Source organism: Thunnus thynnus, chromosome 14, assembly GCF_963924715.1.
Source record: "Thunnus thynnus chromosome 14, fThuThy2.1, whole genome shotgun sequence".
In the NCBI taxonomy this organism is placed as follows: Eukaryota; Metazoa; Chordata; class Actinopteri; order Scombriformes; family Scombridae; genus Thunnus; species Thunnus thynnus.
The window spans coordinates 4,755,982-4,782,021 of NC_089530.1; the positions used below are offsets into that span (position 1 = coordinate 4,755,982).

The window sequence follows — 26,040 nt, forward strand, 5'->3', positions numbered from 1 at the left end:
TGATAGACATTCTGTCAATGTCAGTCGCCCAAATCGATGTCTTCACAGCTCCCTTTTTGGATGAGTTTTAAATGACTGTGTGTGTGTGACTGTGTTTCCCAAACCTCTGCGCTGTACTGTCTCCTCAGACTGCACTGTTTTCTCAGACAAATCAGCTTAGATTGCTTCAGCGCTCTCAGAAAGAGAGAGCGAGAAAGAGAGATTAATACCAAATGAAATAAGAAAAGAGAGAGAGAATGAGATGGAATGGGAGGTTGAAAAAAGATGAGCCTAAAAAAGGCACAAGGAGGAAAAAGAGATACAGAAAGGGGGAGAAAATTGATAAACAGGGAAGACAGTGAGAGAAAATCTTTATTGCATTTTCATCCAGTTTGTCTGGTGAGAAAGGATGCACAAAAACAGGGTTATTCTTTTGGAGATTTGGTTTCAGAAGCAGAGAATAAATTCAGTACACTGCAAGTAGTAGTACACAGGCAATTTTACTCTTTATGACCTATCTCACATGGTCTAATATTGTTCAGCTTTTGAATAAATGGTCAAAGGTATCATTAGAACCAAAAACCAGACCGTCTCAAACCAATAAATGTATTTTGTTCATGGATAGTGGCAAAATCAGCAGTGATTCAGTCTACTGAAACCCAAAAAAGAAATTGAGAAATTTCAATTTCAAAATCAGTCCAGAAGCAGCTGGTGTACCATAACGTCAATATTTTGTCCACGGTTGGACATTTAGTACTGCCCATGAATGATTGACTACAAATTTAATGATGTATCAATAATACACTGGTTGGGTTCACTCTGAACTCAGGTGAACCTGGTTGTATACTGTGTTGTCTCAATGCGTATGAAGGCCAAAGTGTTTATACTTGTTCCGTAATGGTCACACTCCAAGGTGGGGTGAAAAAGCCTGCCATTCCACAACTTCAACAACTGTATTTGTTGTCTCAATGTGCTTGGTTGTCTAAATGGAAGTAAGAGACCACACCTTCAGTCAGTTTCTCCTCAAAGGCATTCATGGTACTGCACTTAGTTGTACACACAAAAAGTGACAGAAGTGACAGTCATACCAAGAAATATGACAGGATCAGTCGTTTAAGCAAGTGCCCCAAAACGACCGATTTACATTCAAGTGACAGAAACGCCCTGATGGCTGTAGTAATTATGATAAGAATAAAGAAGGAAATCAGGAGACGTTATTATAGAGCGACTGTGTTCACGTAAGGAGGAAGTTGGGGTGGATGAATGGGTCAACAAAATTTTGGACTTCAATTCCCATTTCCAACCACAAGTCAACATGTTTTTTAAAAACCATGACCACGATCGGCCCCTAACCTTAACCACACTGTGGTCATTCCAACCATGATGATCAGAAAAGCTTGTAATGTGGGACTTCCAGTGGCGCAAGTCAGGTTATGGCCAAATAGCTGGTTAGCTCCGGCATTGGCCTAGCAAAATCCCCTAATTCACTCCCCAATCACTGACTTGGAAGGGTGCTCAAGGCATGATAACGTTCAAACTTATGGGGTGCCAGAAAATGCAAAGCTCCTCGTAAATTGCCAAATTGGTCGAAAACCTACTAAAGACTGAGCTAGGAGACACACTCAGCTTCGGACAAATGGACCACTTGGGTATTGAACGTACTCACCGATCACTCTCCCTGCATCCTCCCACAGGAAAACCACCTCACTCCATTGCAGTCCGCTTTGTACAATTCACAGTCAAAGAGGAAATCCTCAACGCAGCCTGGAAGAAAGAGATTCACGTCCAGAACAAGCGAGTGTACTTCAATCACAACTACGTGGGGGATGTGCTGAAAAAGAGAAGGGAATACATCCCAATTGAAAAGAAGCTGAAGGAAAAAGGCATTCACTTTCAAACTCCACGGACCAGGATGATCGTTCACTTTAGTACCAGCACAGTCACCTACCACAGTGCAGCAAAAGTGGCAGAGGACTTAAGAAAATGGGGCTTAATCTTTGATGAGCCCTTCCACCAGAATAAGACTTGGGACATAACAGAAGAAACCTTGCATAAACTTATGCCATAGAATACAGTAAGAGCAAACAGATGCGAGAGCAGGAAAGATCACCAGGAACAAATTCAAGAGAAGCTCAGAGGATTCCACTGGGCAACTCGCAAGAATGGATGAATGAAAATATTTTTCCTCCTCACTAATGGGACTGGAGTAAGTCATATTATTCTCTGTAGTTAATTCAGTGTTGAGAGTTGAACCTAACCAATTAACATCTTCTAACATAAGGAAAACACTAACCTCTTCTAACTGACTATGTTTTAGCCTTAACAAGGCAAATGCTAGCGTGGAAGGTCAGTCACAACGTTTTTTTCCCCCTTTACCCCCTTTTTTTCCTACCTTTTTTGTGGGCTCCAGATTGTGGCCTGTTCCCCTTCTTACCAAAGGTGATATGTCACCTTTTATATTGGAAGTACTATTTGATACTGTTTGTATATTTTATCACAGTTCTTGTAGTTTATTATGTGCCCTGTTTGTTGAGGTCAGGATTGGGGTGTCAACGGTATGTTCTTAGAGTGAGATAAATGCACAGTCTGTACTATAAAATATTTTCATTTAATGTAAATGGGCTATATAATCCAATTAAGAGGAGCAAAATGATAGCAAAAATGAAAAAGGAGAAGATAGATATTGCATTCTGGCAAGAAACACATTTGCCTCTGAACATGAGAAACTAATGGGTTTTAGAAATACTTTCTCTTCCTACAAAAATGATAAAAAAAGAGGGGAGTTGCCATATTGATTTTAAATTCTCTTAATTTTGAACTTATTTCAGAAATAAAAGATAAAGATGGCAGATTTGTTCTTGTCAAGGGTGAACTTGAACATAAAGAGATAACTTTATTTAATGTGTATGCCCCCCCCCCCCCCCCCCTCCTAGAAACAATATAGTTTTTCTAAAAAAAGGTGTTTGACTTGATAGCATTTTGCTGAGGCTTCAACCTGCTTCTTAGTCCTATACATGATACAACTAATCAGACTAGAAAAAAGAGCTCCGCAGAGAAACGGGTCACCAAGATACTTCAGGACCTCAGATTAATAGATGTGTGGTGAGACATACATAGATCTGAATTGGAATACACTTTTTATTAAAACTGGCATGCTGCTTCCTCCAGCGTTGATTATTTCTTCATGTATAATAGAGATCTGTGCAGAGTAAAGAACTGTAGAATAGGCCAGAGGGATGTCTCAGACCACTTGAGTGTACTTTACAAAACATTTAGAAAATAAACAGAAAAACACAGTATGGAGGATAAATACCAGCATGTCAAATCATCAAATATTCATAACTGAAATGGCCACATATTTGAACTTATATATACCGGAAAATGATAAGGGCAACATAAACCCACCCATACTCTGGGACGCAGCCAAGGCAGTTCTTAGAGGATCCATTATGGCTAAGAAATCACTCCAAAAGAAACAAAAGAACAAGAAGCTATTGGATTTACAAGAACAGCTTAGGAATTTGGAACAGACACACAGTACAAGTAAGGACTCTACCGTCTTACTGAAAATAAAACTTGGCTTCTTCCCCAGAGTTTTTTGTGCTTTCTCATCTCGCAGGAAACCCTGGGTTGCAGGCCGAGCCTTCGTAGTCCTTCGCAGTCCTGTTGGTGTCCTTCCCCGGTTTCCCCCTGTTATTGTTATTGTTATGATTGTTGTTATTCTGTCCCCCCTCCTCCCCTCTCCCTATCCCATTTTTCTTTCTTTCTCTCAACCCAACCAGTCAAGGCAGATGGCCGCCCACCAAGATCCAGGTTCTGCTTGATGTTTCTATCCGTTAAGGGGGAGTTTTTCCTTACTTAGTTTTTCCTGTTGCCAAGTGCTTGCTCATGGGGGAATTGTTGGGTCTCTGTAAATTAAAGAATACGGTCTAGACCTGCTCTATGTGAAAAGTGCCCTGAGATGACTTTTGTTGTGATTTGGTGCTATATAAGTAAAAATTGATTGATTGCTTGCTTGATTGATTGATTGAAAACCAGTTAGACAGGAAATATAAAAACATGTGTGAAGAAGTAGGGGAAAAAAAAAGGTTTATGAAGCAGAGGTTCCATGAAGCAAGCTCAAAAGCGGCAAAATTACCAGAGCCAAGAGCAATCTACAGAATTAGAGACCCTGTTACCAATAGGATAACTTACACTTTGGATGGAATTCAGAGAGCCTTTGAAACCTATAACAAATCCTTATATACATGATCAGACAAAACCAATTGGTATACAACTGAAAACTTTCTAGATTCGTCAGATCTCCCTTCACTTGGTGTGGAACAGAACAAGGCACTTACCTCCAGAATCACATTAGTAGAAATTGAAAAAGCAATCGTAAGTCTTAATACTAACAAATCACCTGGTACCAATGTGTTCCCGTCTGAATGGTACAAAGCTATGAGAAAAAAAACTGCTACCCCTGCTTGACACCTGTTTTAATTATATTTTGAAAGAGGGCGCTGCACCCCCAACCCAGAGGGAAGCTTTTATATTGGTCGTCCTGAAAGAGGGTAAAGATAGGACTGATTATCCAGGATATAGGCCTATCGGTGTTTTGAACACACTGCAAACATAATGCCTCCGTACTGTCTAAAAGATTGGAAGCTGTGATGCCTCTCTCAATTGACAAAGATCAGACAGGTTTCATAAAATACAGGAAAACCCATAAAACCTTTCACACTGTCCACCAAATTCAGTAAGAAAAAAAAAAGTTCAGTTTTACTCAGTTTAGATGCCGAAAAGGCTTTCGATTCAGTGGGGTGGGAATTTTTATTTTTAGCTCTAAATAGATTCAGATTCAGTAAGGATTTCATACGATCAGTGCTATCACTCTACACATCCTCTACAGCAAGAACCAAAGTCAATGGTAGTTTATCAGATCCCATAGTCATATAATAGCCCTCTCCTTTTCAACCTCTTCATATAACCAATGGCCCAGGTAGTCAGGCAAGAAGCAACCTTGGGGGGTATACTGTATATATAGGAGTGATAGAATATAAAATATCATTGTATGCTGACGATATGCTGATCCCAGTCAAGGAACCCAGCTCCAGTGTACCACAGCTGATGAACATTCTGAAAATATATGGGCACTATGGATATGTCATTAATGTGCACAAAACACAGGCTTTGATATTTAATTATATTCAAAAACAAGAACTCATAGATAGATATAACTTCAACTGGTATTCATCACATATCAAGTATTTAGGTATATATACCAAAAATGACATTAATTATAAATATATCAACAAAATAATATACATATGATGATCTCATTAGATGGAGCTCTCTCCCCCTTGACTTTGGCAGCAGAATCAGAGCAGTTAAGAGCAGTTAAAATGAACATCCTGCCACAAGTGTTGTATGTATTCCTATCCCTCCTAGTACAGATCCCTCTCAAACAATTCAGAGAGTGGAATAAGCATTTATTACGTTTTATTTGGAATAACAAGAAACCCAGGGTGAAAAAGTCAACACTTCAGCTACAAAAAGAGAAGGGGGGCCTGGCCCTTCCCTGTGTAAGGGATTATTATCTGTCAGCCCAGCTGAGACCTTTAGTAAACTGGTGTAATCCCACTTAGTTGGCTAAATGGAAGAGTACTGAAATATAGACACACCAATACAGTCACTACTTGGCTGCCCTAAAGAGAAAGAGGAGTTGGCATCGAGTTCAAACCCATGGATTAATTCCTCACTTAGAGTGTGGAGGGAGGCAGTTAAGAGATTTCAGATTCAAAGAGAGATCAAGTTAAGAGAATGTCAGTTGGCCAGCATATGATCCAGATTCCCAATACTCTAGATACAAGCAATGGTCTCAATATGGAATTGCAGCTCTATGCAGAACTGTTACACACTGGGAGCTAGATAGCTTTCAGAATCTATGCCAGATATATGAGTTAGGTAGGACGGATTTCTATAGATACTTACAGTTTCATAGCTATTTTTGGAGAGAGATAAAAGGCCTTAATCCAAAAGAACCATCGATACTTACCAAAATATTTATTGACACCTATAAATCAGGGAGTAACAAGGGTATTATAAGCAGCTTATATTCTGTCATCTTATCCCTTAACAAACACTCAATAGAGTAAAACAAATGTGGGAAAAGGAAATGCGAATAGAAATAACAGAAGAGATGTGGACTGATGCCTGGGAAACCTAACACTCCTCCACAAACTCTTAATCCTGGAGAGACTTTTGCTGGAAGAACATGATTCATTTCCTCTCACCCCTAAACAGAAATCCAAACAAACGGGGCCTCCACTGCCGTGTTGGAGAGAATGTGGGACAATGGTGGACCACTCACATATATTCTGGACTTGTCCCCTTATCAAGCCATTTTGGGGGGAGGTGTCAAAAACACTGGGTTTAATGTCTGTATGGATTTACCCCAAAGGATTTAAATAAAAGTGAACCTCCTAAAGATCTCAGGTGGACACTTTTATAAATATAGTGAATCAGTTACATCGGATGGAGTAGCTGACCTATAATTTGAGGCTACAAAAAGAAAAAGTGGAAAAACTGGAGAAAATAGACAGGTTTTTTTAGCCCATTTTTGCAAATGCCCTACTCTACTAGTAATATAAGTATAGTGTGTAGTGTAAATCTAAGTATTAGTACATGTGCTGTGACTCCTCAGGATCTCATGTTCTATGTTTGTATTGTGTCTCTTTTGAAAAAAAGATATAAAAGAAGAAAAAGAAAATGCTTGTATGTGTCATTCTGGAGTGAATGGACCAACAACCTATTTTGTCGATTTAGTTGGAGGACCTTGTGGAAAGTAGGTTTGAAAAAATGAGTAAAGACAGCTTGCAAGAGCGGTTCAAACCCTGCCTTTAGACACTTGCAATTTGGCCAGCTGCTGAATCTCTGCAGAAAGTGGACATGATTGTTGGATTGTCTGTTACATAAAGTTACCCTCCTTGATCGATTCCGCCATTAGAAAGGAGGTTTCAGATGCTGCACTTGGTTTGAAGCACACTGATCATGGTGTAAATGTTTTAGATGGTGGTGGTGTTATTGCTGACAACTGGTCATGCCCTTTCTCAACGCCATTATTGGCTTGGCTTTTAACAGTGCTCCAGCCCCACACAGATTACAGATGCACACATCATAGACTGTAGCTGGCTCCCTGTTTTTAATACATACTGTATGAGAATTGGATTTGACAATATAAAGGATCACAGTAAATACTGTAGTGGAGTCATTAACATACCTGGCAAGCTCTAAAATCAAATGGCTGTCACATGAAACACCTGACAAATCATGAAACGTATTATATACAAGCCATGTTCCCTCAGCTAGCTGATGTATTACCACATTATTTGTCATTAAATGTACTCAGTGTATAAAGCACAGAAACAATACCTACACTACATAAAAAACATTGTAATGCAATCCGATACAAAAGTCCTGTTATAAATTCAACCTAAACTTGGAACTTTCAATGTAATACAGTTACATACAACACCACCTCCACAAACTACTGTTTAATTCCTATAGAGCTGCATCAACAACTTGCATCACAATGTACAGGAGCTTCTACTTTTCTAGTCAGTCACAGTAAGATATAATAAATGGACAACATCTACAACACTGGATGGATATTTAGGTAACTGCAGACATTTGCAGCTGAAATGTATTCAAGACTTTGCAGGGAAGCACACAAGACAATCAGAAAAACCCAGAAGTACTTTCTTCAGCCAGTCTCTCAAGGTCACATTTTAATCCTGCAATCCTGAAAGACTCAATCTATTGGGTCCAAGTGACATTTTTTTGTGGAATCTGACTGTCAAGTTGACACAAAGAAACATTTGAAAACACTTCAATTTTCAGAATCAAGCAGAAAAAGCGTCACAAAGTGGCCGAGCTTGTCCATGCAAATCTGAAAGTTGAAAGCTTAGATTGAACGTCAATGATGGCAAATTTGTCTATGTAATTAATTACTGTAATTGATGACTATGATATTATTGTGACATAAGTGTCTTCTTATTAAAGGAAACCCTGTTGTTTCTCTGTCAATAACTTCAGCTGTCAGTGTAGTGTCTAAGATCCAGTTGTCATTATAACTATTGATAAGTGTCATGATAAAAGCTTCTCGCTATAATGAAGCAAAGAAATCCACATGTTCTCTTGTTGATTACATGTACCTTATCATTTTAACAAGAAACTTCTCATTACAACAATATACTGTAAGTACGTAACAGTGGTTCTTACATTTTTTGTAAACCAGTTTAATTTTTTTCTACCATTATGAATTAGTATCAAAATGAGCCAATAATAAATGTTACTTTATGGAAATACCATTATCTCAATACACATTTAACACCACCTGAGCTGCCAGAGATTTTCATCTGAAAGGCACAAGGCGGCCCGGTTACATTGACAGTTAACCCGAGAGCGAGACAGGCCTGTCAGAAATCTGTCCATCTCGTAAGGAAAGCTACAGTGTCTCACAACTTGGGTTTCCCTTTTGTGGCTCCAGGCATCATTTCTAACATGGTACTCACCAAAGTAATGGCTGAGATCTCAGAGTGTGGTGACATCACTAAATATAGGACAAGATACAAAAATCATATCACACAGTTACACTTATAACAGGCCAGCAGCTAGGCCAAATTAGCTAAACCTCTTTATTAGGATGTAAAACTGATAGTGAACACACCCATAATATTGCTAATAATCCCTCATTACATGAACACAACTATATGTCAAGTACTGTAGGTAAAAGACGAACTAAGAAACTATGACAGATATTTACAATGAATAATCTAGATAGGGATTTTACTGTTACCTTCATCTTCTCTTCTGAATAGCTATGCCGTTGGTTTATATACAACCTGTCTGATTCTCATGTCAGAGTTACAAAAAAAAAAGTTGTAATGAACTGTTTTCCTTAAACATGTTTTCTTGTCTGAAAAACCTTAAACCTTGCTAGCATGAAAGTATACTTTTTTGTTGTTTTTTGTTTGTACATTAAAGACATTCACTTTTTCACTTTTTTTGCCTTAGTATGTATGTAGTACAAAAAGTCTCTATGTCTGCATGGTTGGCCCTGCCCACAGTTTGAGAATTCTTACTTGAGTTATTTTGTCACATGTGGCAGCGAGTCAAGACAGAAATAAATAAACATGGCAAGATTCTTTTTTTTTTTTTTTTTTTAATTGTTTCATTAAGCACAATAAATAGTCAGTTTTGCATCTGATACATGTGGTTAGATGTAACGATGTTAATTATCAGCATCTTATGTGTGCTTTTCTGTATATGACATTCAAAATTGTTATTAAGTCAAACCATTATTTTGTCAGCCTTGTAAACCAAGAGCTTTGGTAAATACATTTTAAATCTACATCTATTGTTTTCTTTTTTATTTAAGAGAATGTCAGGAGTCAGCCCGACCCCTTTAACACCTAATGGAGTATTACACTCCTGACTTTTATAGTGCTGATGCCATCAAATGTCAAGCGGCGCCGATGAATTTCATCCCGGCGCAGAATGTATCAGGTCACCCACCAATCTGTAGAAGTGCTGGACAGAAACTTATTTCTATGCTAATGGTGTTGACAAATGTGTTGTGATCTGGTTGCCATTTTTGAGCGGATTTGAATTGTCCCCCTGAATTGAATTGTACTGTGAATTATCATATAATTACATTTTCAGGCGTGATTTATGTGCACATCAGGACCGGTGTGCTCCAGTTAATTGGTCGTGGCATTTCTGCAGCTGGTCTGACTCCAAACACTGCAGGATGTTTCTCTCCCAGTAAACATCAATCTTTTTCCTTGCCCCCCTTTCTGCTCTTGCTTTCATTTTTCATTCATTTGTTCTTTTTTTCTTTCTGTCCTCCTTGCTTTCATTCTTTCATTCTTTGTTTTTTTTTCTTCTTTCCAGTACTGCTGGCGATGCTTTCACCCGCTCCTTTATACTTTCCATCTTCCGTCATCTGTCTCAGCTGTATTTGAAGGGATGACAGTGAGGTACCCTCAGGGTTATATAGTAGCTCTGCCTCCTTCATAGCAGGAAGACGCACACACACACACACTCTCTGTCATTGTTATTTTGTCTATTCCAGCACATGCCATTGACATATTCTCTGTCCATCACTTTTTTCTATATGCTTCAGTGTATCATCTTTCCAATACAGTACAATATATACTGTACTGTGTATGTGTGTGCCTGTGTTTACATATGTGCAGGGCATCAACAGATATGGATCTTGAAATCAGACCATTTTTGTATCAAAAATATTAAAAGGACCCAGTGTTTTTTCGCCAGGACTGATTTCATATCAGCATAGATATGAAAATTCTCACATGAAAATGGAGGTACATTTGTGTACCTATACTTTTGTGCATTGATGTCAGTCCCTCAGTTTGTTTCTGATAGTGGCGCGCTGTCTCCTCCATAGACAATGCTCTCCGTCCTCTAGCAGCGCTCTGCCACGAGCAGCCGAGTCCTCAGCCATCCACATCACTGTGTGTCACCTCACTGCGTGTCCCTGGCTGCCCTCAATCACACAGACTCCTGACATTTGACATGATCTCACGTAATAGCCAAGCCTTCAGGGTCAAATCAACAGCATCTCCAAATCTAACCCTACACTGGTAACAGGAAGCTGACTCAAGTCTGTGTCAAAGGTAATATTGCTGGAAAACACATCATCCAGGCTGACTTTACTGGGATCAGCTTAATTACTGGTACATGAGAGCCGGCCAGGGCTGCGGTATGCACTGAGAGAGTGAACGTTTAATGGACTGGATTTCTTGAAAAAGGAACTTTGCTTTTGTTTTTTACTACGTGAACCATGCTTTGACAAACTGCTCAGGTAATGCTGGGCAGATTGGAGTTTTAGCTGTACAAACAATTCTCTGGCCTGCTCTGGGGGCTGAAATAGAAAAAAACACTGGCTGGTATAAACCTTAACAGCTTTTTCATAACACAAGGAACAGGCACAAATTTGCAAACTGGCAAATATTAATGGCAAATGAACCTGGTATACATATACTGCAAGTTCAAACTACTAATCAGTATTTTCATTTTAATCAGTGTAAAGTGGGTTTCAGTGTAATCTGGGAAGTATCTCAGTGTAATCTCTTGAAGCATGGAGTATGTCATACATTGTACAAAATGCACTATATATATACATACACTCAGCAAGCACTTTATTAGGAACATCTGTGCAATCTAATGCAATCTAATAGCTCTGCCATTAATTCTACTTTTATGAGGTTTTTTCAGTTTTTGTTGACATAGATAGATAGATAGATAGATAGATGGTAGACAGTGGTGGTGTACTGGAGTGCATTATATTGAAAAGTGTTCCTAATATTTTGCCCCTCCCATGTATGTTAATGGAGTGAACTGCTCCATTGCAACTGCAAGCCAACATTTGGTATAACAATTTTGCATTGTGATGTGTCAGTGATGTGTTAGCTCTTTCTGCTGCCCTCAAGTGGCCAAAAATAAATAAATTAATGTATCTCAAGAAATATAAGAGACAATAACATCTTCTTAATTCATTCATAAACATGACATTATTGATCTTTGTGGGTCAGTTAGTTTGCAAATAGCTTTCAGCTAGTGTGAATGGTTTACTGGGCTTCTGTCTACTATCTCTACTCTTTTTTCTGCCTATACCGGTCTCCACAGCAGTTCTGCCACTGACAAATCTTTTGTTTTTCACAATGTTTTGTTTTTGTAAATTATCATTTAATTTGGAAAATGATTCCTTAGCTGTGAGAATTAACTTCATGCTGAGGTAATTCTATTGAGGTATAGCTATTGTTCAGTGCCTCGTGCTTTACATTGCAGAGCTGTCGGAACATATAGTATCTGCAGCAGAATTGTTTTTGTACAGAAAGTTACAATTATGTAAACTTGAACATATTATATCATATTATATCTATTTTTGGCCAAATTGTCCTTTCAGATGTCTTTCATTTACATATGTACACACACTCAGGCACACACACTTCCCATGAACAAAACAGCATTTATGATTTGGAGCAAGGTGACTGACAGGGCAGCATGACAGCTGATTGACAGGTATGACAGTATGACAGGAGGAGGAGATGGGAGAAGATTTTACAAAGATTTTTGTCTCAGGTAGCGTGTCATGACTTGACATTGGAATGAGATGATGAGTGCAACCTTTGACAGCAGGATTTAAAGGAGCAGTATGATTGTTCTTATACCATGGTATAAAATGGAAGAAGCTGATCGATACTAATTACTCAAACATTACATCTTACTCTCAACATGCTCCACCCAGACAAATTAAAAAGAAACGTATCTCGAAACACTTCTCTTTTTTTCATTACTGGTCATACACATAAATTGAAAAGATAATCCAAGATTTCCATTTCAGGATGACAAGCCTCTTGAGGTTTTCCATCCTGTTTTCAAGGTCCTACATGAAATGAAAATGCTGTCCTTCCTCCATGTTAGCTACTAATAATATCTGAAGCAATTTCAATCAAAATGATCTAATTTAAAATTGCATTTTGCTTGATGAGTCATCTTAACTTCCAAATTGCTCATTGTGTGTGAACAGATGGACGAACATGCAATCAAGGTTGATAATGCATGACAATTTAATATTGCAATAGAGCCTATTAAACCATTTACTGTCATCACATCAGTCTCTTAAAAGTGATTTATCATTGGTAAGCCCATTATGTGGTTTTCACTCAAATCACCGAGCGTGAGATTGATTAAGCCTCCAAAAGTCATTTTGTTTGAGGACAACGTAATACCCAATAACTCTCAAAGAGCCAAACATTAGAGTGCTAAAAAGTACGATTGGTTTTTACTCCCACCCCCACCACCTCCTTCTCTCCCTCCCTTCCTCCTTCTCCCTCCCTAAATATCAGCATTCCCAAGGCACCACCCAATCCAAGAAGAAGAGGAAGAGGGCTCCAGCCTTCATTATCGTTTCTCAACACTAACGAAACGAAATTTGACCCATCCTATACACTGGGAGCAGTGGGTAGCCATGGTGGGTGCCCAGGGAAGCAACTTGTCTTGCTCAAGGACACTTTGACAAATGGACAGGGAGAGCTGAGGAATCGAACCATAACCCTGCAGGTGGTGAGGACCCACTCTTCCTCCTGAGCCACAACCGCCTCAAAACAATCAAAGGTGCTTTCATCCTGTTAAATTATGAGCTTGTTTGCTTGCAATTAGTTTGGTGTGAACCAACTCTATTAGCGTGCCTCAGTGATTTCTCTTCTTTTTCCTCCCGACAGATCTCTTGATCCGTGTTGCGTGCATAATTAGCCATCAATGATTGGCTTCTCAGCTGAAGTGGAGAACACTAGTGAGCCAGGAGGAAGCTTAAATGGAAGGACCCTTAAATGAATCCACAGGAGACGACTGGCCCCTGTTTGATCCAAGTCCATTCAGATGAACCCCATCTGAGAATCAGCTCTCTTATTGTACAGTCAGGGAGATGGGTAACTATATTATTATCATCAGTTATTCTTATGACAGGATCAGACTACACAATGTTTTTGTCTTTTGAGATGGTCAGAGTGTCATATCAGGTGATAGTATGAATCATTCATTCTTGCCAAGTTAGACTTGACGGGACCAACAACATTATTTTGCAACTCTTTTGCTTCAGCATGTTTACAGTTGTGCATGGAGGAGCGCTCTGTGCTCCTTTGGTCAACATCACAAAGCACATTGTAGAAATTGTCAAAATAGATGAGAGAAGGCGTAAACATTCTGTCATACTAGTCTTTTTGTTGGAACGCTGTGACGTGTCCAAACGCTTCTTGAGTCAGTCTTCCATTGTGGCACACTACAAGAGATAAAATGGATACAAATAAAATTGTTGCACACAATGTTTTTGTCCCAGACATGTTGTTCAGTTGGGCCATTATGTTCTGTTCTGTAGTCCCATTGTACATTTCCTCCCTGTCTTACAATATATATATATATATATATATATATATATATGTATACAGACACACATATATGTGTATATATATATACAGACACACACATATATGTGTATATATATATGTATGTATATATATATGTGTATGTATATATCTATATAATAAATAAAAAAATCAAAGTGAGAACTGTGTCCTTGAGGTCCACAGGTCCCAGTTTACATAATATTATGTTTATTATCGAGTAATCTGCCAAATATTTTGTCACTTTATCAATTCATAATTTGATAAAATGTCAGCAAAGATTGAGAAATGCATATCACAAGTTCTTGTAGCCCAAAGTCTTCATGCTCGTTTTGTCTAAACAACAGTTTTAAACCCAAAGATATTCTGTTCTGTACTATCATGAAGGACTGAGAAAACAAGGGAATCTCCACATTTTAGAGGCTGGATCCAGCAATTTTTTCCCAATATTTTCCTTAAAAAAAATTACATGAATGGTTAATCAAAATATTGAAATTGTTACAGAAGGATTTTCTGCCACACAACTAAACAGCTAATTGTTTCAGCATTATTTATATTAGTGTTATGAAGGCTCTGGGCGTCCTTGTAGCTTATTGTGGTTTAGGATTCATGCTATATTACCACAAATTCCGAATTCAATATTCCCCTATAACCTAATGTACAGTATGTTGCATGTAATACCCCTCCCTCTACACTGTGAAATATACAATAAAGCCACAAATATAATTATATATTAGATGAGTGCATACAGGATACATATTATGCCCAATGGCCCATTTCTTATACTTTTGTCCCAATTTTTAAAAATGTTTTGTTGTCCTTTTAGGTGTTTTTACAGTGTAGCATAACAGAAACTTAATGTGAAAAGATAAAAGTGAAATACATGTAAACAATTCATGTATTTCTCAGACTAAATTATTCTTTATTTTATCAGTATGCAGACCCCTGGAACCCCACTCAAGGACGCCTGGAGAAATCTGGGTCCCTTGAGTCCCCATATCAAGTCCGCCTATTTTTTTATTCAATAATTTATTCTTGACAAACACAGCATGAGCTTTGGCAACTCCGGCTTCTCTCTCTCTCCCTCTCCCTCTGTGTGTGTGTGTGTGTGTGTGTGTGTGTGTGTGTGTGTGTGTATGCTTTTCTATCAGCTGGTTTTATTCTCAGCGGACACTGATGCGCACAACATAACAAGGCCTTTCTCTCTTCCCCTCTCTCCCCCCCTTCTCTCTCTCTCCCCCTCTCCTCTTGTGCTCTCTCTCTCTCCTACTCTCTCTCTGTCCTCTCTGTCTATGTCTCTCTCCCTCCCCAGGTCCTCTCCTCTATCCCGTCTCCCCTCCTCTGCTCTGCACCTGCTCCTCCCCTCCTGCCTTATTATCCTCAGACTCAGAGCAGCGCTCCGTCCTCGCCAAGTGATGCTCCTCGGCGGCGCACATCGGTGGGTTATCACCGCCCGCTGCAGGGAGGACCTCTCCGGCTTGTTTTTCTCCTCTGGAAACACGCACTGACGGACGACTGGACATGGGAATTTAACGGGGCTGGTGAGAGTGAGCTGGAGGAGGATAGGACGGTGAAGAAGCGCTCAAGTCCCATCCGAGAGAAGAGGAGGAGGAGGAGGAGGGGGACTCCGGGGAAACAGTCCCGCCGGGACGGGGGACCACAACGGATGGTTTTGTGCTTTACATAGTTTGAAATTGACTCAACGTGCTGTTTTTTGTTGTTTGGTCGTGAATAAAAAAAAATAAAACCAGAGGATTTGAAAGCAGGGGTTCCAGGAGTTGCGATCAGCGCCTTTCCGTTTGCGATGGAGTGAAAGAGAGGGCGCACGGTAACTTCAGTCTCGCCATGAAATCAGTGTTTTTCAGCCGCTTCTTCATCCTGCTGCCCTGGGTCCTTATTGTCATCATCATGATCGATATCGACAGTAAAAGGACGATCCGGGTTCCGGCCGCCGGTCGGACCAGCAGGGCGCAGCGGGCGGCCCGAACTGGCGCACCGGGGGTAGGTGGCACCCAGAACCAGTCCGCCCTGCCGGTTATCTACGCCATCACTCCGACTTACACCCGTCCAGTGCAGAAAGCGGAGCTGACCCGGCTGGCCCACGCCTTCCGCCAGGTGCCCCGACTCCACTGGATCGTAGTGGAGGACTCGACGGCGCGCACGGAGCTGGTGGCGCGCTTCCTGGCCCGGTGCGGCGTGCCATACACGCACCTGCATGTGTTCACACCCCGCAGGTTCAAGCGCGCCGGGATGCCACGCGCCACCGAACAGAGGAATGTGGCTCTCGCGTGGCTCCGGCAGCACCGGACCAGACGGGACGCCGGGGTGGTTTTCTTCGCGGATGACGACAACACGTACAGCCTGGAGCTGTTTGAAGAGGTAACCCGACAGTTATTATGTGTTATTAGACTACTGTCCTAATCGGTCTTCATCACCTTACAGCTGACCAATAACATCAAGAGGTAGAATTCACCTTTAACTGACAGTATTCTTAAAGTTACAATAAACCAATAAGTAATTAAAATACATTAATTATAAGTGCGTTTGTTTGAAAACCATGAGGTTTATTAAGAAACTGAGTTTCTCCATTGCTCGGTATAGCTTTGTTTTGGTCAAAAACAGTTAAAATTAACGGTTGTTAAGTACTAAGAGCCTTGACTTAAAAGTAATACAGTAAAGGCTAAATGTCCAATTACAAGTTACAGTCCTGAAATGAGAATTTAACTTACGTAGCCTACTATGAGCAAAATATAGTAACACTATGTAACGTCAGAAAGAAGAAATATCAAAAACATTATTTTACAAATAAAAAGTTAAAAAAAAAAAAAAAAAAGGGAATGAAACAATCAGTTTTGCTGCAACAATCTTAGATGCTCTGGTATGACCAATAGATTATGGTAATCTAGTGTTGTGCAGCAGCCAATACTGACTCAGTTCACTGATTTTAGGACTTTTCTCTACTTGTGCCACTGTTTTTAGAATTTACCATTGTCTCATAATTGTCACTTGTGGTCACAGTGGCTGCCTTTCATCAAAAGTTACATAGGCTCGTTTTAAACTCAGAAATAAAAATACTTATTATGCAGAATGGCCGCTATCAAAGTCATATAATTATATAGCCTAATGATGAATATTAATGCATCAACATGCCAACAGCATTGTAATGTCGTAGCTGATATGCTGATGTGCATGGAGTTAAATTTAACTGCTTCACATACTGTTGGGATGTTTTATCTATAACAATCTTATTTGTTGATTATATGTTTTGTATATAAAATATTAATATATAGCTGTCAGACAAATGTAGTGGAGAAGAAGTATAAAGTAGCACAAAATGGAAACAATCAAATTAAATACAAGTACCTGAAAATTGTATTAAAGTAAAGACAGAACTTACAGATTTAGATATTGATGTTATAGCATGTGCTATTTGAGCACCTTCATCACAGCATCAACACTATGAGGGTAAAGGGTCTATTTTCCCCTTTTCTGACTATATTTGTGCCGTGCTCTAACCATTAAGCTGCACAGGAAAAGTCATTCGCAGGCATTCCCCAAATGGGATAATTTCAAAGGAACTGAAGCACAGAAATTCAAAGATTCATGTTGATGGGATCCCACTGGAACCCCAGGGAGGCTCCAGACCCTGGTTTGAGAACACCTTGTCTCACCTGAGGGGTCTTTATTAAACCAATGTATTCTAGTAGTGAAACTGGTAAAACTGCATGGACATTTGGTGTTAAAGGAGTAAGTCTTTGTGTGTGAGAGAGAGAAAGACAGAGAGTGGGAGTTGAGTGAAAGCTAAAATAAGTGAGAGAAAAAAAACAGATGAAGAGAGGAGTGTGTGTGTGAGAGAGAGAAGTGACTGACTGACAGACAGAGAGATGAGAGATGGATGTGGCAGTGATGGTGCTCAGGGTGTTTTGGTGCACGAAGGTCTCCAGTTTCAAATCTTTTTGTCAGCAGCACCATTGTTCAATTTTCTAATGATCCACTTTCCAGCTCATAATTAATAATCAGGATCGTGTGGGTGTGATTATTTTGTTTGCTGTTGCTCGCTGACCTTGTACTGTGTATGTATTTGTGTGTGTGAGTTTATAGAAGGGTAGGATTGATATGGTTTGATAAAGACGTTTGTCTTTTTTGGATTAAAATGATTTTTTTTTTCTTATTCTCAACAATGTCCAGTTTGACCCTTTTCATGCCCTGAAATTCTTATCTTTAGTTAAAGCCTCTGAGGCATTTAGACCAATATGAGACACTGAAGGACTTCTGATATAAACTACTGATAAAAACATATCGACTGGCTGTAGTCTGCAAACCTGAGCTAAACAACAGACTGGATGACATGCCAGTAACAACCTTGAATAATGGAAAGCTGATACGTCCATGTACCGTAAGCCAAGTCTATGTCTGAGAGTGTGTATGTTAATGCATAGGAAGGATCTCTTTGTACATCTCTGTTACCATTTATGTTAAAACTACATTGTCGTCACTACACCGCGCTCGAGATTTCCAGGTATTGAAGAAAGACGAGTCAATAGCAACAGCAGCAGCGGCGACAGAAGCAACAAAGCAATCCTCTCATTCTAAATAAATGCACAGAAACATTGTGAACACATGCTACTCTGATTGCTGATTGCTCACTCTGATTACTGCCATTGAAAGATAGCTGGCCACACATCTGAAATTGCTATAATTTTCTGGAAAAATAAAATATTGAGATTTTTTTTTATATAAATTAGCTAAGAACTCTGCACTGAAGAATGTAGTAAAAACCAAAAGAATATAGTTTTGATTGTTGGAGAGTTTGTTTTACATGTAGTACCAAAAAAATGATGATGACTCCATTCAAAAATGTTTTTCTCTCCTCTACTTGAGTATTTTACTGGCCCTTTACAGAATGAAAATTGTATGTTTGCATTGCAGCATGTTAATTTGAGGAGGCCTTTTCCTTCTGTCTATGAATGCGTCTTCCACCTGCATCTAAAGTATGTTCTGAAAACAGCAGGTTAAACCGAGGGTACGTTTAGATTAAGCGTGATTGATGCACTTTATTTGAGCTCTGCAGCTTTCCTTCTTTTTGCTTGTTTGGATAAAAAAGAACAAAGCCTGGCGACTGAAAATGTGAGTGTTGGACCAGAGAAGCCTTGTGCTGTTCATTAGTAGAAAGAGTGTCTCTTATGAAAAAAGTAGCCAGTGTTAGGATTTAACACTAAAATGAACTGAGTACAAACTGCAGTCTGGGTTGGTTTTAATGTGAAGCGTTTTCTTCATTTCTTGACAACAAGATATTGTTATTTTTTATTGATATTGTTGTTTATAGCAAAGAGAAGGCAAATCCATCATAGTTAGCTAGAGTGGTTCTCTGTTATTTATATACTGTTATGATGTCAGATATCTATGTTAAACATGGTCAAAGTTCCAAAACTTGAGGTTAATGTATATAGAAATGCTCGCTGCATATCAAAAGACAAGGCATCAGCCAGCTCTGCTTGGTTTGTGATGTTTTTTTCTGCAATGCAGATGAGATGATGTCAGCTTGTAACACATGCCCATAAATAGCTGTCCGTTCAGTAGCCTATGATTCTTAAGCTACAGGTTGTTTTCCATGTATTGTTTGTGTTGTCCACTGTCATATTTCGGATTTCGGCTCGAACATGTACGGATGGATTTGAGAAGTTAACATTTCGAGTAAAGAGAAAAAAAAGTGAAATCTTACCACTATAGTTTGTTTACATGGAAGTTGGATGAGATGCAGCTTCTGGAAGCTAACCAATCAGAAGAGAGTGGGCTCATCGGGAGGGGGCCTTAAAGAGACAGGAGCTAAAACTGCCTTGCACACAGAGGCTGAAAAAGACCAGAAAAAGAGAACTTTACTGTATATCAATTTTGCTATCTAGCATATAAAAACTTTTAACCTCAGTATATGAAAATCTCTCACATTGTAGATAGAACCATATAATTCCAATATCATGATAACTTGCCTAGGATTTGGCTGCATGAATAAAAAAAAACAAATCAAATGCAGCTGAAGTTAAAATGTTCACATTGTTTCGGGCTAAAGAAATCCAGCTTTATCCTGAACCTTATGCTGTCTTTTCGATGGCATATCCCTCCATGCAACCCTGAAAGCAACACTCGGGTATAAATACTCAGCATTGTGATGCGAGTGTGCTGTAGTCGATTCTACTCTGACGTAGAGTCTCAGTGTTAGATTCCATGCCTGCGGCTCAGTGTAAAGAGCATCTGTTCGATTTGTTGATAGCACACTGTCTTCTCTCTGTCCTCCTGCCTATTTCATTACCTAGCTCCTCTGTGCAGGTAATGGCCTGTCATAGAGAGATAATAGGCTGTCATACGGCAGTAATAACCTGCAGAAACTGTCTGCAGGCTTTAGACTGATGGCAGTTACTGTGCTTATAGTGGGTGGCAGCTTCATATGAGAAACCTTCATATCATTCTGGGCAGAAAAATTATTGAAGTAGGATTCAAGCAGCTCAAATATTATTTTAATGGGACCTTTTGTAATAATATTTCTACAGTAATCAATTGTGGGTTTTTCATACCATGCCAGCAATGGTTTTGTAGGAACAGGATAGGTTTATTCATTAAAAGGTTAGGTTCAGATTTTTTTTAATACAATACTGCCATAAGTTCATATTAACAAAAGTTTCTCCAGGGCTGTGAAGTACTACCTTCATAGCATGACTACACAAATCTCACAGTCATGTCCTGTTTTATATCCCAATTTCTCTTAACTAAGCGCAGCAGAGAAAAAAAACTTGGACCATTAAAAAAACAAACTAAAGAACTGCAGATCACTACATTTTGGCAGCATAATACACAATCCCTGTAGTTATACATGTAAAAGAACAGTGGTAAACAGATTTAAATATGTAAAAACAGCTTCAGGTTGCAGTTGTGCATCTGTGAAACGCAGCATTACACAGTCAGTATAGACAGCTGTACTGATTATTAATAGAAAGCTATCTGTTTTGTAAAAATACTTTATGTGTGAGACAGATGAGTGAAAAATGTGACTGAAACACGCCCTGTGTGTAGACAAGCCTTTATATTTGATAAAATGGAAGCTATCTGTTCCATGAAGAGTGACTTAAAAAATGTGGAGTTTTCTTATGAACAAAAAACTGTTATGTTTACATTGAGTATTATTCACCGAAACACACTGTTGGTATCCTTGAGGTCTAACAGCAGTGTTGAATGCTTTTCTTTCCTCATAAAACTTTTGCAAAGCTTTTTTTTTTAAAAGTATTTTAAATCCTGTATTGTTGATTGTTGTTGCATGTGCACAATACAAACAAAACAGCGACCCACTCATAAAAATTCTGCTCCACAGTGCTTCTAGGGGTCAGAAACTCCACAGGGTACCTTTAAGTTAGCCAAATCAAGTGTATGTTCCTCTTGGAAGCTGTGTGTGGGTTTATTGCTGGTGTTGTGTGCTGGCATCAAACCTAAATGCGACTACCAGGAAGTTTCCCTTCACCACAGCTCAGCAAGTAAACACTGTTGGTGAACAGACGAAGATGGATTTTTGAACTAAAAAAAATGTAACATTGGAAGATACCCAACTGATCTGGCTAACTCAAATATAGAAATATATGTTATTATTGTTGGATTCTGCTTCTTAAACCCCCAGCTTATGCGCCGATTTAGCAGAGTAGAGATAATTATAACATGTTCCCCCTCATTTCTTTCATTTGAATTATGTAACTGGTAATTCATGTACTGTATATTTAGAAATGAGCACAGGTATGAATTATGACTCATAGCCATGTTGATTTAACTACCCAAAAGAATGATTTTTCATTCAATATTTTGAGTTTAACCAATTTTAATATTCTATTAGCTACTATAGAACAAAAGACAAGGCATTTCTGACCTGCAGTCGCCCAATTAAGAAATGAGGTACCCCAGCTGGGACAAAATCAGCCTCATTCTTGACTCTGGGTTGTTGATTACATGATGTAGCCCAGGCTGTTTTGCTTCAAGAGTGGGCGACGAACTACCACCCCCTGCATCCCCCTTATGAAAAAAACATTGGTACGTAGCAAATGTTTAACAAGCCTCCCTACGTTCCTCTTACTGTTGAGCAGCAGAGAAGTCAGGCGGAAAGGCGTTTTGCATCAAGATAAGACTTAAGGGGTGTGTGCTCCGTTTCCGCAGGTTAGTCAGGTCTCAGTTTGGCCTGGTTTATTATTCACGTTCTGGCTGAGTCACCTCCCAGCAGTCAATAAGGTGTCAGAAAATGCAAGACTGCTCATTTAATGTCCTCCATGCAATTACACCTTGATTGCCCTTTAACACATACTGCTTCCTGTTGGTTTCTTATACTCATTTTGCATTTCTGCCCTCAGGAGTGAGTGTGCTCCCATCATGGGAGCTCCTAAGAGGCAGCGTTAGTGAGACAAACAGTAGACAAATATAACACTGACGCACAAGGATGGAGGGGGGTAGGGGGGCACTAAGAGATGGCCATGGAGAAGAGATGGGTCTTGAGGCGGGATTGGAAAACAGTAAGGGACTCTGAGTCTCTGATGTCTTTGGAGAGGGAGTTCCAGAGCCTGGGAGCTGCCCTAGACAAGGCTCTGTCCCCAAAACTGGGAAGGTTGGACTTGGGGGTGGAGAGAAGGCCAGCAGAGGTGGATCTGAGGGACCGAGAGGGTTGGTGGGGGTAGAGGAGGTCTGTGAGATATGGGGGGGCCAGTTGGTGAGGGGCTTTGTAGGTGATGACCAGGATTTTGTAGTTGATGCAGTAGAGGAGGGAGTTGCAATAGTCAAGACGGGAGAAAATGAAGGCGTGGATGAATATTTCAGCAGCAGGGATTAACTGTTGGATCAGCAGTCAGATGATCCAACAGGTTTTAAACAAATTACCAGGGGTAACAAAATTACCCTAACTGCCCATCACTGTCCATCACAACTTTGACCTGTACTGTTCTTAGTGTAGTTGAGCACATACAGTTTTTGTACACAACGAGGGATTATCTCAGTTTGGGTGCACACTTAAAACATTCTGGCTAAACTGACCATCTGTTTCTTACCCCATCAAAATTCTCTGCAGCAATGTCACTGTATTCCCAGATCTCAGCTATCACTTTGATGAGTGCAAGTTATCATAACTATGGGCACCAATTAGGTGGTTGCTGGGAAGCTTTGGCCCCCATGGGAAATCATACTGTGAGGTGACCATATCGGATGAATGGTAACATTCAAGAAGAAGCTAAAAAAAGGAATGGATACAGTTTTAACTGTGAACTAAATCTGTGTCCATTCCTACATTTAAGTTACTTGGGGTTGTCGGAAAATGCCCTACAGGTTTTTACCTCTTCACCAGTGATATAAAAGGTGTCATTTTGCATTACTTTTTGAACCAGCTGTCTGACCTAACTGGTTCTGGGGGAATGTATGATAAACAAGTGCACAGTAACTCAAGATGACACGTCAAACACAACCTGTCCACCTTTTTAAGAATAACTTGTTTTAATCAACAGCAAAACAGAAACCAGTAGCAGCTGTAAAAACTTGCAATGAACAGTTACAGTAAGTGACAGCAGCAATGGCTTCCAGTCAATACCTCTGGTGAGTCATCTCAAAATTGAAGCTGTGTGCTTGGTCGATATCATTACTTTGTCACTAGTATGTAGTTTCAAAATATATAGATTCATATGTTTCAGGCAGCCACAGGAAAAAAATTAATTTTATTCAAGTTGCAATAAACCAGACATCCTTCAAAAGAACTCATGAAATGCCTCTTTGTTGATGTATAAATGGCGAATCTGAGAATATTTAATAACAATAATAATATTTATTTATATAGCATTTATCAAAACCAGAGATTACAAAGTTCTTTACAACAACAAACACATGCAGACAAATTTTCCAAAATTGAGGGAATAAGGTAAAAACACATTTTCCAAAGCGAAATAATAATAATAAACCATTTTTTGAATAAAACATTTAAAAGAGATTTTTCAAAAGCCTTTTGAAAGAAATGTGTTGTAGAAGCGATTTAAAGAAAGACACTAGTTCTGCAAGTCTGAGTTCATTGTTTTGACTCCAACTCTGTTTTGGGTCACTTTCACAGCCGAGGAACCCATTCAGACTCGGTGGGGTAACAAGCAATCAGGAAATTAAGTTGTGCTTTTTTCCCCTTCTCATTCCTGAAAAGCTGACTCTGGGGATGGAGGGTTTTTTAGCTGACGGCAGCATGGCAGAGCTGTTTGATTCAACTGCAGCAGCCTGTCAGCCGGCAAGACTTTCGTCAGACCTTTTTTGAATAATTGAACTCCCCCCGGCCCTGAGAGCTCCACATCAGTCACATTGACTATTTTAGGGAGCAGGTACTGTGGCAAATGCTCTATGCTGAAGTGTGACTCAGGATACCTTTCTCGAAGGCTGCCATACTTGGTCTAGTGTTCATTTATTACTTTTGATATGGTGCGATGGCTTCTCAGATTGTATAATAGTGGTGGAAATCCACTGCATTGCTGAAATGCAGCTAAGATCTTTTCAATTTCAGATCAGACGCCACAGAAACTTTAAGAATGTGTGCTTACATTCAATTTATTTGATAATTCATCTTTGCAATTAATTTTGAATTTCATTATACTTTCATGGTGTGGATATTTCCTTCTCTCTATGTTATACATCTCAGTGAAGAGTCAGCTGGTAGTAGGGGATTGGGTAAAAGACTTTCTATTTTTAGAGGAAATGGTCCAAAGACAGACATGCAAACATTAAGGATGTATTTGATCAAGTGTCCAACTAGCAGAGTCCAGGCCTGGAGTGAATTGCAGGATGATGGGGAGGCAGCACAAAGAGAAACTGGTGGGATAAAGGAACCAGAGCGAAATGGGAAATTCAATTTCCTCAAACCCCTATGAGCAATTATCATAATTACATAGTGTAGTGGGAGAAGCGAGGGGGGGTGGGGTTGTAATGTCAGGGAAGCGAAGCAGAAAGGAGACGAACCTTGCTGAGAGAAATTGTCTGTGGTCGGGCTGGTGGGAGGATAAGGATGGAGGAGAGAGGAAGGTGACGGAAAGGTTGAAGGCTTTTAAGGGCCAATGTAAATGTAAAAAGGTGTTATGCACCAGTTCTCCACTTATTTCCACAGCCATCTTTTTTCTGAATTTGCTGTTTGACTGAACACCTTTCCTGTGCTTTCTACTCCCTCATCAAATCCCTTTTTTCCCTCATCCACCACTGTGTCCAACGGTGACTGGGACACATTTAAAAGAAGCTCATAGTCACTGAAACTAATTGAAATAAAATTGTCATTTTTGTCAAAAGGCCTTGTGACAGGCTCTGATGAGGGCCATGTGCCAAAATATGTCTTTTACCTGTGTTGTCAGTTTACCTGTTCTTACAGTGTATTACTCCTACCAAGGAGGTTATTTATATCTCAGAAATTTCAAATCCCATGAATTCTGGTGCACAGATTTACCTTGGGCCAAGGAACAATTTATAAGCTTTTTTAGGACCCGTAACTAGGGTTTTTCGGCATGGGCTGAATATGGATGCTGTAGTAATGATGGAGGTTTGTGGTATCCTTTTATTATTGCTAATTGATGAATTTTGTTTGATTTCAACATATAGATCACTGGCCATTACTCATGTTGACTTAGGATGTGTGCCGCATTAAAGGGAGATTTGAATTAATAATTTAACATTTTGGGAAGTACACTTTAATATTGGTCTCATGTCTGTTTTATATATGGAAATTTAGTCAGGATGGGATTAGTCTAGCTTAGCATAGAGAGTGGAGGCAGCCAGCCTGGCACTGTCCGAAGTGAAAAAATATACATACAACTCGAAGGCTGTCTAATTTACACAATGTAGCTTGTCACACAATGTCACTTTCTTGGTTTTAGAACATTTTGACAAAAGGGCTGCGGTTGAAAAGTAGCAGGGTGGCTAACAAAGGCAGCAACATTTTCAGAAATGTTGATGAATGAATGTTAGGGACTATTCATCATTAAAAGTCTCTTTAGCTTTAGTTGGTAGCTGTTTTCCTATGCATCCAGTCTGTTTGATAAGTATATTTGCTCATCTTTTAGTACAAAGC

General features: G+C 39.5%; 2 protein-coding genes across 2 annotated transcripts in view; one reads left to right on the top strand and one right to left on the bottom strand.

The window, feature by feature from the left end:
• The window catches only part of LOC137196633 (regulating synaptic membrane exocytosis protein 1-like), a 275,917-nt gene that overhangs the window by 174,189 nt on the left and 75,688 nt on the right, over positions 1-26,040 (bottom strand). The gene's annotated exons all lie outside the window — the stretch shown is intronic.
• Positions 15,198-26,040, top strand: part of b3gat2 (beta-1,3-glucuronyltransferase 2 (glucuronosyltransferase S)) — a 54,218-nt gene continuing 43,375 nt past the window's right edge. The window contains exon 1 of the mRNA XM_067609396.1: positions 15,198-16,328. Within this exon, the coding sequence (XP_067465497.1) occupies positions 15,795-16,328 (534 nt within the window). The 5' untranslated portion in view covers positions 15,198-15,794. The remainder of the gene's footprint in view (positions 16,329-26,040) is intronic.